The 17,572-nt window shown below is 39.1% G+C and overlaps 1 protein-coding gene across 2 annotated transcripts in view; it reads right to left on the bottom strand.

Annotated features, from left to right (window-relative positions):
- Positions 1 to 216: 216 nt before the first annotated feature.
- Positions 217 to 17,572, bottom strand: part of LOC143742490 (uncharacterized) — a 41,278-nt gene continuing 23,922 nt past the window's right edge. For both annotated transcript variants that reach the window (XM_077235369.1, XM_077235368.1), the window contains one exon: positions 217 to 3,184. In XM_077235369.1, the coding sequence (XP_077091484.1) occupies positions 2,334 to 3,184 (851 nt within the window). In that variant the 3' untranslated portion in view covers positions 217 to 2,333. The remainder of the gene's footprint in view (positions 3,185 to 17,572) is intronic.

The raw sequence follows: 17,572 nt of genomic DNA on the forward strand, positions 1-17,572 counted from the left end.
CCTTGTTGAATCAATGCCACGTAGAATTAAGGCAGTTCTGAAGGCGAAAGGGAGTCAAACACAGTATTAGTATGGTGTTCCTAATAATCCTTTAGGTGAGTGTATGTGCCATATTACTTGTGCCCTTGTTGTATATTGGCCAGTAGCATTCACACATTAACATGCACAGGCAGGTTGTGTACTGTTTGAATACTTAAAATAAAATTGAAATGTTGCTTCAAATAAAATTTTTTTTTAATCCATGATCTGCATTTCATCATAAGTACAAAATGAATGTTAAACCACGTCAGGACAGATTGCAATTGAGAAAGTTATATATTTTTTAACCCTCTACAGCACAGCGTTGCCCTCAGGCAATGGAAAGATTTCTTAAGCCCTATGTCCAGTACATTTTTCTTTAAATTATTGAAACCAATTAGAATGTCTGAAAAAGTATTAAAGAACAGTACAATAAGGTTTGGGAGTCACTATCATGCACCATTTGAATGTGGGACGTCCTTTTCTGACACATGGTCACAGGAGCACATGGTGTGAGAAGAAAGCAAGATTATTTGCCTTAGTAATCTTATTTAAAATTACATGAACTGTACATAAAAAGTGTGTGTGTGTGTGTGTGTGTGTGTGTGTGTGTGTGTGTGTGTGTGTGAAGGTGTAGAGAAGCCTTTCTGGTAGGTTTTATGAAGTTTTTTTTTATTTTGCATGTTTACAAATTCAGTTCTTCTTTTTGTTGCCTCAGGGCAACGTTGTGCGATAAGGGGTACTTTTCAAGGATGTATTGAACAATACCTCACAATGGCAAATGTGTTACAGGCATATTGCGCCAGAACGCCCACCACACACCAGCTTATTGGTGGAGAGGAGACCGAATGATAGATGGCTCGCAGTCTCCACTTTAATTCATCCCCAAAGGTGTTCTATCGGGTTGAGGTCAGGACTGGTGCGCAGTCATGTTAGAACAGAAAGGGGCCATCTGCAAACTGTTCTCACAAAATTGGGAGCATGAAATTGTCCAAAATGTTTTGTTATGCTGAAGCATTAGGAGTTCCTTTCACTGGACCTAAGGGGCCAAGCCCAACCTCTGAAAAACAACCCCACACCATAATCCCCCCTTCACAAAACTTTACACTTGGCACAATGCAGTCAGGCAAGCACCGTTCTCCCGGCAACCGCCAAACCTAGACTCGTTCATCGGATTGCCAGACTGAAAAGCGTGATTTGTCACTGCTCAAGAGTCCAGTGGTGACGTGCTTTGCACCACTGCATCCGACGCTTTGCATTGCACATGGTGATGTAAGGCTTGGACGCAACTGCAAAAAACCCATTCCATGAAGCTCTACGCACTGTTCTTGAGCTAATCTGAAGGCTGCACGAAGTTTGGAGGTCTGTAGCTATTGACTGTGCAGAAATTTGGCAATTTCTGTGCGCCTCTGCATGTGCTGACCCCGCTCTGTGATTTTACGTGGCCTACCACTTCGTGGCTCAGTTGCTGTTGTTCCCAATTGCTTCCACTTTGTTATAATACCATTAAGAGTTGACCGTGGAATATTTAGTAGTGAGGAAATTTCATGAATGCACTTATTGCACAGGTGGCAACCTATCACAGCACCATGCTTGAATGCTCCTGAGAGCGACCCATTCTTTTAACAGATGTTTGTTGAAGCGTCTGCATTCAGCAAATATTAATAACATCATAAGAACATTTACTCACAACATTACAAGAACATTCGTCCTATTACATAACTTTCAAAGAATGTTAGTGAAAGTTATGGGAATTTTCCCTATTAGCTGGGATAATGTCCTACTTGCCTGTCAACATATTTATTTGAAACCTCTGTGTACCTTCTCACGCAGACGTCACAGCATCAGAGTCTTCCTTTAGTCGTAGACAAGTCACCAAGCGCCACAACCAACCAACCACCCACCTTTTGCAGTTCCTCCTTACCCAAAACAACAAGCTTATGCTGTTTTCACGCCAAGTCGAACTTACCGTAATTCCGAGATGTCAACTTATTTTGGGTTTTATTTAGCAAAATCTGTGTGGCAAAGCTGTGTGACCCACTGGACAGCACAGAGATTCATTTACATTGTAGCGAAACGCAGACCACTCGATTGAATTGAATATTCAAGCCGTTTAGCCATTTTCTACCCCTGAACCTAAAAACATCAATTAAGCTGTTTTCTCCATCCGTTTTTTTTTTGTATAAAAAAATTAAATACAAAAAATTAATAAATGTGCCATTTTCAGATTTTTATACGTTCAATATATATATATATATAAAACTAATGAATGCAACATGTATGGACCGAAATGGCAAATTTTTCTAAACCTTTTGTCACACTGAAGAACACTGCAATGTATTTACAGGATGAGTTTGCAAATGACGCTTCAGGTCTTTTTGATACGTGAAACTCTTTTTACACTGAAGACACTTGAAAGGCTTCTCTCCAGTGTGAACTCTTATGTGCCTCTCAAGGCTCAATTTAACTGTAAAACTCTTTCCACACTGATGGCAGGCGAAAGGCTTTTCTCCAGTGTGAATTCTCACATGGGTCTTAAGGCTTGTTTGGTTTGAGCAAGTCTTTCCACAATAATTGCACATGAAAGGTTTCTCTCCAGTGTGAGTCAATACATGATTCTTAAGGTGATTGGTGTCTGTGAAACTCCATCCACACTGATGACATATAAAACAGTTCTCTCTTGAATGAATCCTCCTGTGGTTATTAAGGGTCACTTTATGTCTGAAACTCTTTCCACACTGATCACACATGAATGGCTTCTCTCCAGTGTGAAGGTTCATGTGACATCTTAAGTTTAGTTCTGCTGTGAAGCCCTTTCCACACTGGTGGCAGGTGTAAGGCTTCTCTCCAGTGTGAATTCTCATGTGCCTGTTAAAGCTTCCTTTTTGAGTGAAACTCTTTCCACACTGAAGGCAGATAAATGGCCTCTCACCGGTGTGAATGTTCATGTGGATTTTAAGGTTTGCTTTTTTAGTAAAACTCTGTCCACACTCCTGGCAATTGAAGTAACATATAGTTTCTGTCTTAAAAGGTATTTTCTGTGAGGATGAATGTTCAGTCTGTGAGCAACTACATTTTTCTTCAGTGGTGAAATCATGATGTTTCTCATAATGATCTTTTTCCATTTCATCTAGTACTTCACTCTCCTCTTTCAGCAGCATTAGGTCTAAGGCGAAAAGAGACAAATACAAGTTAAATACCACTAACAGACATCAACACATTTAGTCATGTAAAGCATCAAAACCAACAACATGTATCCTACAACATTAGATCATATACCCACAAAGCTAATAAAAGAGGCATTACCTGTAATCTCAGAACCTATCAGAAATATTGTTTATTCTTTGCTTTGTTTATTGCATGTCACAAATAATTTCAAACTGGCAGTTATCCAATCCAATCTCATTTATAAAGCACATAATAAAACAACATAGATGACCACAGTGCTGTGCAATGTAATAAAATTAAATGAAAAAGTAATTACATAAATTAATAACCACAAATTTAAAAAATCAAAACATTTAAGGACATTTTATACTTTGCATATTATACTGTAAAAACACATAATTATAGTTGATTTTATAGTGCATCTTAACTATAGAGATGAAATGGCATGAAAATTGCATTTCATGATTATTGACCAAAATGATCACGGTTATCACAGAATCCTGTTCAAAAAGTCCATAGGCGAGCTGCCTCCAATCAGGCCACGAGCTACTAGTAGCTCGCGAGCGACGTGTTGGAGACCCCTGGACTAATGTGACAAAAACAAAAAAAATCCTCGACCGGCCCACAAGTGAAGCGGCCCACCGGGAATTCTCCCGATTACCCACCCCGGGCCTGGCGCACATTCATAGGTTAACGTTAGAGCGAGTGACCATGTAAAGTTACTACTTGCATGTTTCAAATGACATGCCATATTTGAGGTCGACACACTGTAATTACCACTAAGAACCATTTATTATCTTTCCCTCACGGACTCTGTGACTTTGCCACAAGTTTATTTTTTTTCTACGACTAACTGACTAATAAAGGTTTGGTTGACTAAGCCTCTTCTAGTTAACTAAAATTTAGTTGACTATCAGGGGGCAGCCTTAAAAATGTTTTTAAATGTTTCTTAAAAACGATGATGATTGTCTCATATACTCTGGTAAACAGTTCCTTATATAATGTTCCTATTATATTATACACCTCTTGACTTTAGTTTCGATCGAGGAACGTGTAGGGGATTTTGCGCATTAGATCGTAAACTTTTCCCTTTGACTCATGAACATGAATAAGATCAGCAATGTATGGAGGGGCTGTACCATGCAAAGAATAGAATCTTAAAATGAATTATATAAGGAACTGATAACCAATGCAATGATTTTAAGACAGGAGTTATATATTACCAAGTACCTGCCAGTAGTCTTGCGGCTGCATTTTGCAGTTCCATGCAAATGTCAACACCTTACCCTGAAAAAAATATTTTTTTTACAAAAAGAACGAAACCCTATTTATGTTTTAGGCCTGAGTTTTACTGCATTAATGTTCTTTAAAACAAATTTGGAGGAGATTGCTGTTTATCCACCATATATGGACTTATAGTATAAAAAAAAATTCATCCAACTTTTATTCATGTTTTCAAAAGAGAGATCAAAGGCCACCTATTTTTTTTATTTATGTCAACAGTAAACATTTTATAGAAAAATAGAGACCTGTCTGAAAAATAAATACACTCACTTTGTCTGAACAATGATTTTAGGATTTATAAGGGCTAGATTACTGAAGTCACAACGTTTAGTCCTCTGTCACGTCCATAACGTTTTAAAGATTAAGTTTATAGCATATAATAATTATTAATGCAATTAACTTAAATAACTTTCAGTACAAAGCCAAATTGTGTTCATTCTAATTATAAATCAACAACTCATCTCACTTATTTGCTCTGATCAACTATAATAATGCGTTACAAACGTGACCATTACGGACACTTTATATTAAATGCATTCAGTCGCGCGTTTACAATGTTGCTGATGACTTATACGGTAGATCTATTGCTGTGATCTGTTTCACGCTTAACGTATCCTAAGTTCAAGTTTATTTTATTTATATAGCACATTTTACATCAGCCAGTGGCTGACCAAACTGCTTTACAAGAAAGCAGAATTACATTTTAGAAATTAATTTATTCGAATAATATTTTAGGAACTGCATTCTAATATCAACGAGAACACTACATTTATCTAAAAATTTTTTTTATAAATATTTGTATGATATTCATATTATTGGACCATATTCAAGAGTTGGAAGCTAAAATATTAATGCACTTGCTGTTAGAAATGGAGACGCCGGCGCGATCACTTGCATTTTTTCCTGATAACGAAACAACTTAAAATACTCTGTCATTTTTAGTCATACAAAAAGGGTCAGAGTAATAGATCATTCAAGACTGTAAATAGTTTACTATACAACAATACGTTGTGCTTTTGTAAAAAAAAAAGAGAAAACAATCATGATACGCTTTCTGCCGTCGCAGTCTCTGTGAACTGGAGCTTGTCACAAATATGAACTGAAACTCAGCGTATATGCTTGCCTCACTTACATGAAAAATGTCTATAGCAGCAAGCTTTATGCGCTGAATAAATGTACCGTATTTTCCACACTATAAGGCGCACTTAAAAGCCTTTCATTTTCTGAAAAAACGACAGTAAGCCTAATAATCCGGAGCGCCTTATATATGGCTCAATTGGTTAGTTGGATCAATTGGTTAATAACGCTCAGCGTTATTAAATTCACCCGCGAACTCGCCCTCGTGTCCATCTTATGCCCGCTCTGTCACACGGCCAGTTCAACCTCGTATAAATCAGGTTATGCCCGCTCACGAGCGCTCACCAGTGGTGGAAAGAGTACTGAAAAAACATACTCAAGTAAAAGTACCATTACATTCCAAAAAATGTAGTGTGAATAGAGTAAAAAGTACTTGTCCACAAAACTACTTGAGTAAGAGTAAAAAGGTAGCTTATTTAAAAGTACTCATGAGTAGTGAGTAGTGAGTACTGAGCTGTGGATTCTACCCCTTATAATAAACACTGTGCACTACAATTGACCCTAAGCTGCTAAGCCACGCCCAAAAACCGCCACTGGCCAATCGTGTCTTAGCAACCGTAACTAGGCGCGGGAGGTCTGGCAAGCTCTCGAGCGAGGGAAACATGCCGAAGCGTTGTGCATATGGATTGTGCAAATCTGATACCCGGGATCCTAAAAGTTTGGAAGGGGGAGTGGAATTTTTCCTTCCTTCCCGAAAATCTAAAAGCCAAGGGGAGAAATGATGTGCGTGGATCCAGCAGTGTTGGAGACCCCATTCACAACTACATGTCCACAGGATTAACATAAAAACCTATTGATTGGAAGTTGGAAATAATGACGGTTCTTTGTTCATAATGCATATGTTTTAACATAAAATAAGACGATTAAAGACAAGCTCACTGACATACTTATATATATTTCAGCATTTTGTTAATCGATGGCCAACTACCCCTGACTGAGTAACTTTAACCCAATCTGATCGCGGCTCTACCGGTGTTAGTGTTATTCCACAAAATTTATGGATAAACTTTTTGATTTATAATTATTAGATTGTTTTCACATTTCACTTACCCTGCTGTGCACGAACGTAGCTGTTCCTCAATTTGTGTGTTTCCCATTTGAATGGTCAGCGTATGAGACTTTGCTGCTTGCGCTGGGACTAACGTTATAGGCTTTAGCTTCAATTTTTATGAAATTATTCGCTAATCGGTTGCATATGTGACCCGTCACAGAAACCAGGGACACAAGTCGGCAGCACAACTTTCGAGCAAAATGAGAAAGAAGAGTTTTTTGTCAAAATTGGTGATTTTCAATTTTTTGGAGAATCTGTTAATTGAAATCACGAAGAAGCCTCTCCATGTTTGAGATAGCAGTATTGGTATATTTAAAAGCTTACATTTTGAGGTTGAAATCGGCTTGTTTTCGGAGATTCTACCATGCAGTAGGGGCGTGGCGTGTCATTGTCTGTGTGTATTTCCATACTGAATAACCCGGCGCTTTTGCCCCCGCCCTCCAAGTCAACCACATGGCTACTTATTATGCTGTGCTCTGGCCAGCTCTCTCTGATATCAAAATTCAATGAAGATGGATGCCGCAAAGATTGTCGCAGACGAGATGAACCGTCTGGCAGTTACACCGAAAATGTTTTCGCCGCACTTCGTGGGCTCGGGAAACTGAACCGGAGGTATGGGCGCAGCGCGCTCGCCCTCAGTGCTTCAATACGGCGGCTCGGCTCGCTGACAGCGGTGGCTGGCTGTTTCATATGTGACGGAGAATCGAAATAGAGGATGCAGTTAAGACCTTTGCTGCTGCGATGAAGGCCTGCCGTGCGTGTTTCTGAAATGTAAGTTAAGCTTCATTTGCTCTTTAGTCGTTATTTAAGATGCTGAACCTGCTGATGATATAATGTGCTTGCGGACATTTCATTTGTGTGTGTATACGCACATAAGAAAGTGGTGTAAAGAGATTTGCAACAGTAATTTGAGGAGGTGAAATGTGATTATTTGGAAAATTGCAGAAATGACTGCTTAAAGAAAAATGCCAGCAGGCATTTGCCTCCTACATAAACTTTAATATTGTTGACATTTTGGGCACACGAGCGTTGCGTACTATTTGCGCTATATGTAGGCCTATGGCTTATTGGTCTTTGTTTGTTGTTGTTGGTTTTGTGTTATATGTATATGGCATATTGGTCTTTGTGTGTTGTTGCTGGTTTTGCGTTATACTGTATGTACATGGCATATTGGCCTTTGTGTGTTGTTGCTGGTTTTGCGTTATATGCAGGCTATATGGCATATTGGTCTTTGTGTGTTGTTGCTGGTTTTGCGTTATATGTATATGGCATATTGGTCTTTATGTGTTGTTGCTGGTTTCGCGTTATATGCAGGCTATATGGCATTATTGGTCTTTGTGTGTTGTTGCTGGTACGTTGCAAATAGAGGGGCAGCACAATTGTTTTTCGCCTAGTGCGGCAGAAGTGCACTCATTCGAAGTGTAAAAAAAGCTGTAAAGCACATGGAGGAGCTTTACAGGGGGTATGGCTTATCTAAATGAGATGTAAATGAGCCCTATTGTCACCCCCAGCAGCAGAGACAGGTGAGAACTGCACAATCTTTAGCTCGTTTTCTCCTCTTTGAGCTTTTTTAAGTGCCTACTTTAAAATGGCCACAACTTCTCCAAATATTATCAGATTTCCACATGTTACACATCGTTGGAAAGCTTGGATATTACACTCTCAGAATCTATGAATAACTCAAAATGCCCCAGAACCGACTTGTGTCCCTAGTTTCCGTGACTGGTCACATATGTCATGGATATACCCCTCGAATGCATAGCCTACTGCAGTCCCTTTTGTCTTGCTCTCTCAGATATTTCACATGTTCGCCAAAAATTAGTAATTATCTCATTGAGAATGTCTGACACCGGTGCATACACACTGTAATAGATGTGCCAGGCGCGAAAGCTTGACAGGTGTAGCAACAGTAACTAGGGAGGGCGGGGCTTAGCGAAGGGTCAATTTATAAATAAAAAAAAATTGCACATACTGTAATTCACATTATATTTTGTTCTTTGCCAGAAAGATTGAACAATGGATCTATTCCATTCTTGGATCTATTATGGATCTATTATCCATCTTTTTAAAATGCATCAAATCAGTACACTCATCACCATTTAAATCATATTATTTGGGGGGAAAAAGCATTTAAAATTACGCCTGAGCATGCTATTGTTGCACATAAAATATCAAAATTCATAACTGTGTAAAGAATTCAAAAACCTTTAGAAACTCATATGATAGTTCAGCATCACACACCATGAGATGGGTTAAATAGAGAGATTAAAAAATACCCAATTTCTCTCCAAAACGGTACCAATGTTAGTGTTTTGATAAATGAGAATCAGTAATATTATCAGATTACCTCACCTAATGCACTGAAAAAGGCTAAGATAGTAGGCTAACACTAATTACACACTTTAATTCCATGCTATTAAATATGTTACAATTTAAAGGTAAATGCACATTGTTCTAGAAGGGTGGCATCATCCCTTACATTTTACACGGCTACATTTACTCACATTGTAATGCTGATAATATAATTTGTAAGGAAAATTGTGCATTAAATAGGGAAGTTATATCCAGGAAACTTTTACAAAAGAAACAAACAAACACACACACACACACACACACACACACACACACACACACACACACACACACACACACACACACACACACACACACACACACACACACACACACACAAATGCATGTCTCTTTGTAGTCTCGAAGCTGTTTTAGCAGCAGTATCCACACACAAAAAAATAAAAGTTGAACATAAAAAATGTTTTTCCTCAAGTGCATTTGCCAAACGAAGACGGATTGTATAATGGATCATTTATTTATTAATGTTTATTAATGAGCTGTAGTCATGCACTGAGAGAAACGCAGTTCAAGTTAACGCCATGGTTAATAGAGTGCACTGATTCTGAATCTGGCGGCATGGCGAGCGCGAGATGCGGCAGTGCACAGATCGTGACGCGCGTCTCTCTATAATGTGATTGTGAAGTAAATGGGAGCGGGAATTCACCGCATTATGAACTCGTCACGCAATACCCCCAACCTCAGACCAAATGTTAGGCCCTGTAGACAGAGCAGCCTATATAAATATCATATAACGCAGAAATGTGAAATGTACCTTAGCATATTAGAGGAAGACGCTGATATCTGGATTGAATTGATGCGTGAAGAATCCACTTCCACAGCAGTCACGAGTAACAGCAGGAATAGGCGGTTAAAGTTTTCTATACTTAATTTGATTTGATAACAGTCACGAGACCGATTACTCGGTCCAATCACGTTGATGGATAAAAATAAAATTAAAACAAGCATGTAATGAGTAACGACCACAAACAGAAGGAAAATAGCGGAGAAAAAGTATGGATACATCACTTAAAATGTACTCAAGTAAAAGTAAAATTACAATTTTTAAACTACTCAAAAAAGTACAATTTCTGAAAGAAAAAACTACTTAATTACAGTAACGTGAGTATTTGTAATTCGTTACTTCACACCCCTGGCAGCATGCCATCGCTGTCAGCGAGCCGCCGCACATTAATACTCATATGAGTCAGCCTGCGAATGTAAGTTTTGTGCCCGCCCCAGCGCGCTCACGCTTACTAATAAACCCATCTTTATTAATACTACTTACTAATAGCACATTAAATAGCACATCTAGTGGATGCATAACGCAAACCCAGTCAAACGTTTGACTGCAGTATCTTATGCGGCTTGTAATCCGGTGCGCCCTATATACAGTTAATGTTCTAAAATAGGTCATTCATTGAAGGTGCGCCTTATAGTGCGGAAAATACGGTATGCCTATAGGCTCATTATGGTTTACTATATTAATGTAATAGGCTAAACATGTGATTAGTCTACTAATAGCTTAAATTAATGACTACTAGTCAACTAGAAAGATCTTTAGTGGGGGGAGCTCTATTAAATACCCACTAGAGGTCTCTGTTAAAGTTTTTTAAAGCATTTTATACACATTTCCAGTCTGATAAATTCCTGATAAAGTCTACAAAATGTGTCTCCCAAAAACTTGTCTTTTTTTTTGTCACTTTGTGACGCATGTATTTCCCTCATCTAAAACACATTTATAGACTGATATTTTTCTGATGTCTGGACTCTATTTTCATGGGCTTAGAAAAATATAAACAGATGATTCAATATATAGGTAATGACATTCTATGAGAATTTATATTTCACGTTTTGACTGAAAATGTCACGTCCATAATGCTAGAATTGCTCAAACCCTTAATCAAAAACCCAGTTTGACCGAGGAGAAGTGGTAAATTACAGAAAGATCTCATATATCTACAATTTATATCTAAAATAGTAGAAAAATATTGTCCTCTCAACTATTTCATTTTTTTCATAGAAATTGTATCTGTGAAAGATATCAGTCAGGATCAAGCCTCACAATTTAAGTTAATTAAAGTTACAAACAAATAAACTGCTACCACTTTTTTTTTTTAGATATGAAGAGACATCTAATGAAACAAGTATGGTGTGACACAGGAGTCAGTATACGGTCCTCTGCTTTTCCCCTTGTACATGCTTCCCCTAGGAGTAAGCTAGATCTGCTTATTTTTCAACCCTATTAGAAGAAAATAAACATAATCCTAGGTATTTATTTGAAAAAGTAGTTAAACTAACGAAAACAAAAGCTTCAAGCCCAGAAGTTTCCAAGAAACACAGCAGTAATGACTTTATGAACCTCTTCACTTATAAGATCGATAATATCAGGGACAAAATTATAACTATGCAACCGTCTACTACAGTATTGCATCAGGCAGTGCATTGTATTCTCCCTGAGGAAAAATTTGATTAATTCGTTGCTATAGGAGAAGAAGAATTTTGCAAAATCGTTAACTCATCTAAATCGACAACTTGTATGTTAGACCCTATACAGACTAAACTATTGAAAGAGATGCTTCCAGAGGTCATAGATCCTCTTCTCAATAATTCATCTTTGTCTCTAAGATACGTACCAAAAACCTTTAAGCTGACTATGATTAAACCGCTTGTTAAAAAAACGCAACTTGATCCTACGGAATTAGCCAATTACAGGCCGTTTCTGTCAAAGATATTAGAAAAGGCAGTATCCTCACAACTGTGTTCCTTTCTTGAAGGAAATGCTATCTGCTAGGATTTTCAGTCCGGATTTAGACCGCACCATAAGTCTGAGACTGCTCTCATTAAAGTCACAAATGATTTGCTCTTATCATCCGATCGTGGTTGTATCTCTCTATTAGTGTAACTTGATCTTAGTGCTGCATTTGACACCATTGACCACAACATTCTATTAAATAGACTAGAAAACTATGTTGGCATTAGTGGAATTGCACTAACATGGTTTAAATCATACATATCTGACCGTTATCAGTTTGTAGCAGTAAATGAAGACATGTCTTATCGATCACAAGTTCAGTATGGCGTACCACAATGCTCAGTACGAGGACCGCTGCTGTTCACTCTGTACATGCTACCTTTAGGAGATATCATTAGGAAACATGGAATTAGTTTTCACTGTTATGCTGATGATACTCAGCTCTATATTTCCTCAAAACCTAACGAAACTTACCAATTCACAAAATTATCGGAATGCATAGTTGATATTAAAAATTTGATGACTAGTATTTCCTTCTACTAAATTCTGAAAAAACAGAGATTCTAATTATTGGACAAAAAACTTCCACACGTACTAACCTAGAATACCGTCTAACACTTGATGGCTGATCTGTCAAGTCTTCGTCGTCAGTTAGGAACCTGGGTGTGCTCTTTGATACCAATCTCTCATTTGAAACTCACGTGTCTAATATCTGTAAAAGCGCATTTTTCCATCTTAAAAATATATCTAAATTACGTCATATGCTCTCATTGACAAATGCGGAACAACTAGTTCATGCGTTCATGACATCAAGGCTAGATTATTGTAATGCTCTACTGGGTGGTTGCCCTGCACGCTTAATAAACAAACTACAGCTGGTCTAAACCGCAGCCGCCAGAGTTCTTACCAGAACCAGGAAGTATGACCATATTGGCCCGGTTCTGTCAACACTGCATTGGCTCCCTATTAAACATCGTATACATTTTAAAATATTGCTGATTACTTACAAAGCACTAAATGGTTTAGCTCCGCAGTACTTGAGCGAGCTCTTAACGCATTATAGTCCTTCACGTCTATTGCGATCTCAAAATTCTGGCCAGTTGATAATACCTAGAATATCAAAATCAACTGCTGGCGGTAGATCCTTTTCCTACTTGGCACCAAAACTTTGGATCAATCTTCCTAACATTGTCCGGGAAGCAGACACAGTCTGTCAGTTCAAATCTAGACTAAAAACACATCTCTTTGGCTTAGCATACACATAACACATTATAGATTGCTATAATTCAATGTTAGGCTGCATAGTTTAGATCAGCCGGAACCGGGAACACTTCCCATAAATCCTGATGTACTTTGTACATCATAAGAAGGATGGCGTCTACGCTAATATTAGTCTCTCTATTTATCCCGAGGTTTACCGCAGTCCACCGGATCCATGCCATATCCAGATCTGATGAAGGACCATCCCATGGACACTACGACAACGCATCCCTGAAGTGCCAGCCTCATCAACACTGTGAAAGCCTCATCAACACTGTGAAGGCCTCATGGACACCTCAAGAAACTCATCTCCATACCGGTGTGATGACTCCGACCCCTAACCAGATGAACTGGATAAATATTGTGGAAGTTCTGATCCAATCTGACTTCTGACCTATTATGCCGCCTAAATCATAATCATAGACTGTTCGTTTGTTGGCCAAAGGAGGACTGGCCCCCCGACTGAGCCTGGGTTTTTTTCTCCATTCTGTCACCTGATGGAGTTTTGGTTCCTTGCCACTGTCGCCTTTTTTTCGCCTTCATTCGCCATTGGCTTTTGGCTTGCTTAGTTGGGGACATTTAACATTTAATTTTGAATTTAACAATACTATTACAACTTAACTTTCCTGTTATCTCTGTAAAGCTGCTTTGAAACAATTTGCATTGTAAAAGCGCTATATAAATAAAGGTGACTTGACTTGACTAGGAGTCATTATAATTAGATTTCACTACATTGTCAATGATACTCAGTTTTATATTTCCTCACAACCTGAAAAAACTACACTGCTCTCAGCTGAAGTCAGTCCGGCATCCCACCAGCACGGAAGGTCTTTGCGTGTTACTGTCTTTTCTTGGGGCAAAGTATTTTTGATTAAATTCAATACATTTTCTCATATGTATTTACTTGTTATTTCATCTGACTCCATAAATAAAAAAGGTTTTAATGATATCCATGCATCATTAAATGTGAGCAAATGTTTGACTGACATTATTTACATTAGAGTTAAAATGAACAAAGTCAGTTAGAATAAATCAAATGTAACAATTATGTCAGGTAAATGTATCATAACAATTTCATAATCAGCTCAAAGATAATCAATACAAAACTTCAAATGCTCTTGAATAAAGAGGAGAAATGTTAACCCGACATTTAAGAAATACATGGAGCTGAGAGTTTCGGCAACTATCAGCCTCACAGGCTGATCTGAGGTACAGAAAAGGCCCTGATCTTTTTGCTGCATTCCATTACGTATATAGCCAGAACTCATTTCAAATGTAAACATGAGTTCACAGTGGAAATTCACCTTAATCACTGTCCCAGACTTACTGGGGCAGAAGTTAAATTACATTGAACCATTTACTTAACAGTGGAAATTTGCATTGAGTTAACACCTTCTGACCATTTGTTTTTAAGACACACCCTTCTGTGTGCAAGATATTTCTAAACTATTAAGAACTTTATTACCTTTTGTACCAGTCGCACTGAGACATTTCAAATGATACTAAACATGTATAAAATGGCATGATAATTGTTCACATTAAAACCCTATATATTTTGGATGAATTTCAGATGATTTCAACATGAGGGAAAAGAAGTGGGGAGAGAATGAGGGATCAAGGTAAAAGATGTAGCTTAGAAGTATTCTGGGGTGAGACTTGCGTCTCGAATGGTGCATGAGAGTGAGTTCAAATGGTAATTTTCAGCAGGGTCCTTTGTCCACTCGAGGAATGATCGGTCCTCAACCTGTTTTCCAGTCTTACAACATCGTAACTTTTACTGAACCCAAAACAGCACAGAACAGACATCTTCACTCGGCCATTGCCCAGTAGCGTGTTTACCCACCACCAAAAGCACGCAATTGCGTGGGGCACTGTCTGGCTTGGGGGCCCCCTACTGGCCACAAGCGGTTAAATCATTTAATGATTGCTTTAGACATCATCCATTAACGTGCGGCCCAGTTACATAGAAAGAAACAACCATGAAGCGTGCATCCAAGCGGCGCTTAAAAACTAAAGAAATCAGTTTTTTTAGCCTAAAAATCTAAATGAAACATTTGAAGAGGAGGAAGACTCAGCCATGTCACGGCCGCCCACTGACCAACAAAGATGCAGCATTGTCAAAAGGGGACCAGTTCAAATAAAGGATTTCGATTTTCCTCAAAATTGTGACAAAATTCCTCGTCGTTTCACAGCGGATTGTTATTACCAAAAAAAACAAATAAACAAAAAAAAAACAAGAAAGCTGAAAGAACTACATTCAGCAAGATAGTGGACACAAAGACAACTCTTGCTCAAAGTAAAACCAAGACCTTCAATTTATTCCAAAAAAGTCCCTGTAAAGTCAAAATGAATTATGTCTTATGAGTTTGTCACACCACAGAAAAATGTGTTATTAGCCACCCAACCAAATTTTGAATGATAAAAAAAGTCGGCAAGTACATAAAGGCTATCAAAATCTTGAAAAAATTAGCAGTAGTCTCTGCTCTCAAACGCTGGGGCGTGTCCGCTGGCTGCGCTGAAACCACGCCCTCTCGCGGGAAGCACTCACCAGAGATAGTCTGAGATAGAGATGAGATAGAGATGCGGGAGATTGTCGGTTCAGCCCCATTAACCAGTTACAGCGGATTATCAGTGAATCCCACTTGTTTCCGACAAAAGTTTATAAAACTATCCCGTTTAAAATGATCACTACAGAGGCGGGTGTTTGCGGTGATCCTCAGCTCTCCATCAAAGTGGCTCTTCACAAAATTAATCCACCTCTTCTTGATGTGATCGTTTTTCGGAAATGTAAATAAGGACACCGATCTGTTTTGTACGTGACCGCATCCAGGTAATACGCATTTCCGTGACGAACGCATAGCTAGTTAGCAAAATGTAGGCTTTAGTAACTAATAATACTGACAGTAACTCGCGATTGAGCGGCAAACTGATGTGAATGTGCTCTTATTCGGGAGCGGCCAGCCTCTGTGGCTCGATCCAGTGCGGCATCAAGTAGGGGCGTGTCCAGGAGCTCAGGGGCTCCAGTGCGTCATCAAGTAGGGGCGTGTCCAGGAGCTCAGGGGCTCCAGTGCGTCATCAAGTAGGGGCGTGTCCAGGAGCTCAGGGGCTCCAGTGCGTCATCAAGTAGGGGCGTGTCCAGGAGCTCAGGGACTCCAGTGCGTCATCAAGCCCCGTTTTAGATTTTTTTTTTTAAATTGCCTTTACAGGGACTTTAAAGGATTCTGAATCATTTGTCCAAGACAAAGGACACACTTTTTTTTTTAAACCAATTTTTTTATGTCTCATACCAAACTGTAGAAAATTTTGTGTGCAGTTCAAAGTAAAATAAATACTCTCACTTCTATATACTCAATATTAAATGGTAAATGGACTGCATTTGTATAGCGCTTTAACAGACCCAATGGCCACCAAAGCGCTTTACATATTGCCTCACATTCACCCATTCACTCATTCATTCATACACCGACGGCGGTGTCAGCCATGCAAGGCGCCACTCAGCTCGTCGGGAGCAGCTGGGGTTAGGTGTCTTGCTCATGGACACCTCGACACTTGGTCAGGTGGAACCGAGGATCGAACCACCAACCTTTCGGTTTGTAGACAACCTACATGAACCACTGAACCACTGCCGCCCAGTAGCAAAATGTAGGCTTTAGTAACTAATAATACTGACAGTAACTCGCGATTGAGCGGCAAACTGATGTGAATGTGCTCTAATTCGGGAGCGGCCAATACTGTTGTGCAATTCAAAATCTTAGGCAATGTTGGGGCATGAGGGCTCCCAGGTCCTGACTTTGCTTAGGGCCCCCAAAATGGTGAAACGCCCCTGCCAGCACTGGAATACCGATGGAAAACACACCTTCAGCCCCCGGGGGAAATACAGCACCATCTTCCCGGTCTTTGGCCTATTAATTTAACACAAGAACTACCAAGGCAGTAATTTTGTGCAAGGCAGTCACGTGTAAACTGTTGCTTGTACGTGTAAACTGTTGCTTGTTCTTTACTGTTACTGTGAACCGTCCTTGAGCTTAGGAAAGGCGCTATACAAATTAAACCATGCCGCAGTGCTGAGTTGTTTGAATAGATTAAAAAAACAAGTGACATTCAACTGTCATTTTACCGCTTTCCCTGTGACGAGAAAGAGAAGAGGAAACGGCTGCAGTTCATAAGGCAAGTTACAAATCTTAAACGAATGAAGAAACTTTGGTCCCAGTGGGTGCTAACCAAAGCGAAACCGGCCCTTTGAGAAAAAGGCTTATGTAGTCTATGGGATCTATATGTTGTTTGGCGCTATAAACCCAAATCTTGCATCATGTTTCGGTTGTCAGGCCTTGTTCTGTGCCGCCTAGTTAAGATGAAACTAGCTAGCTAAGGCAAACTAGTTAACGTTAACTTTGGCAACACTCTATAGACAAGCCGAAGCACGAAGATGTTTAAGTTACGTAGCAAGAAAAACATCCCGTCTTTCCTTGTCAATGGACAGTTCACACAGGAGGAAGAGAACAATAACAGATTAATCTCAAGAGCTAGGATTACACGTGGAGCGTTCAATT

This window comes from Siphateles boraxobius, unplaced genomic scaffold (assembly GCF_051911475.1).
Source record: "Siphateles boraxobius isolate OS27281-9 unplaced genomic scaffold, OSU_SipBor_1 19, whole genome shotgun sequence".
Lineage (NCBI taxonomy): Eukaryota > Metazoa > Chordata > Actinopteri > Cypriniformes > Leuciscidae > Siphateles > Siphateles boraxobius.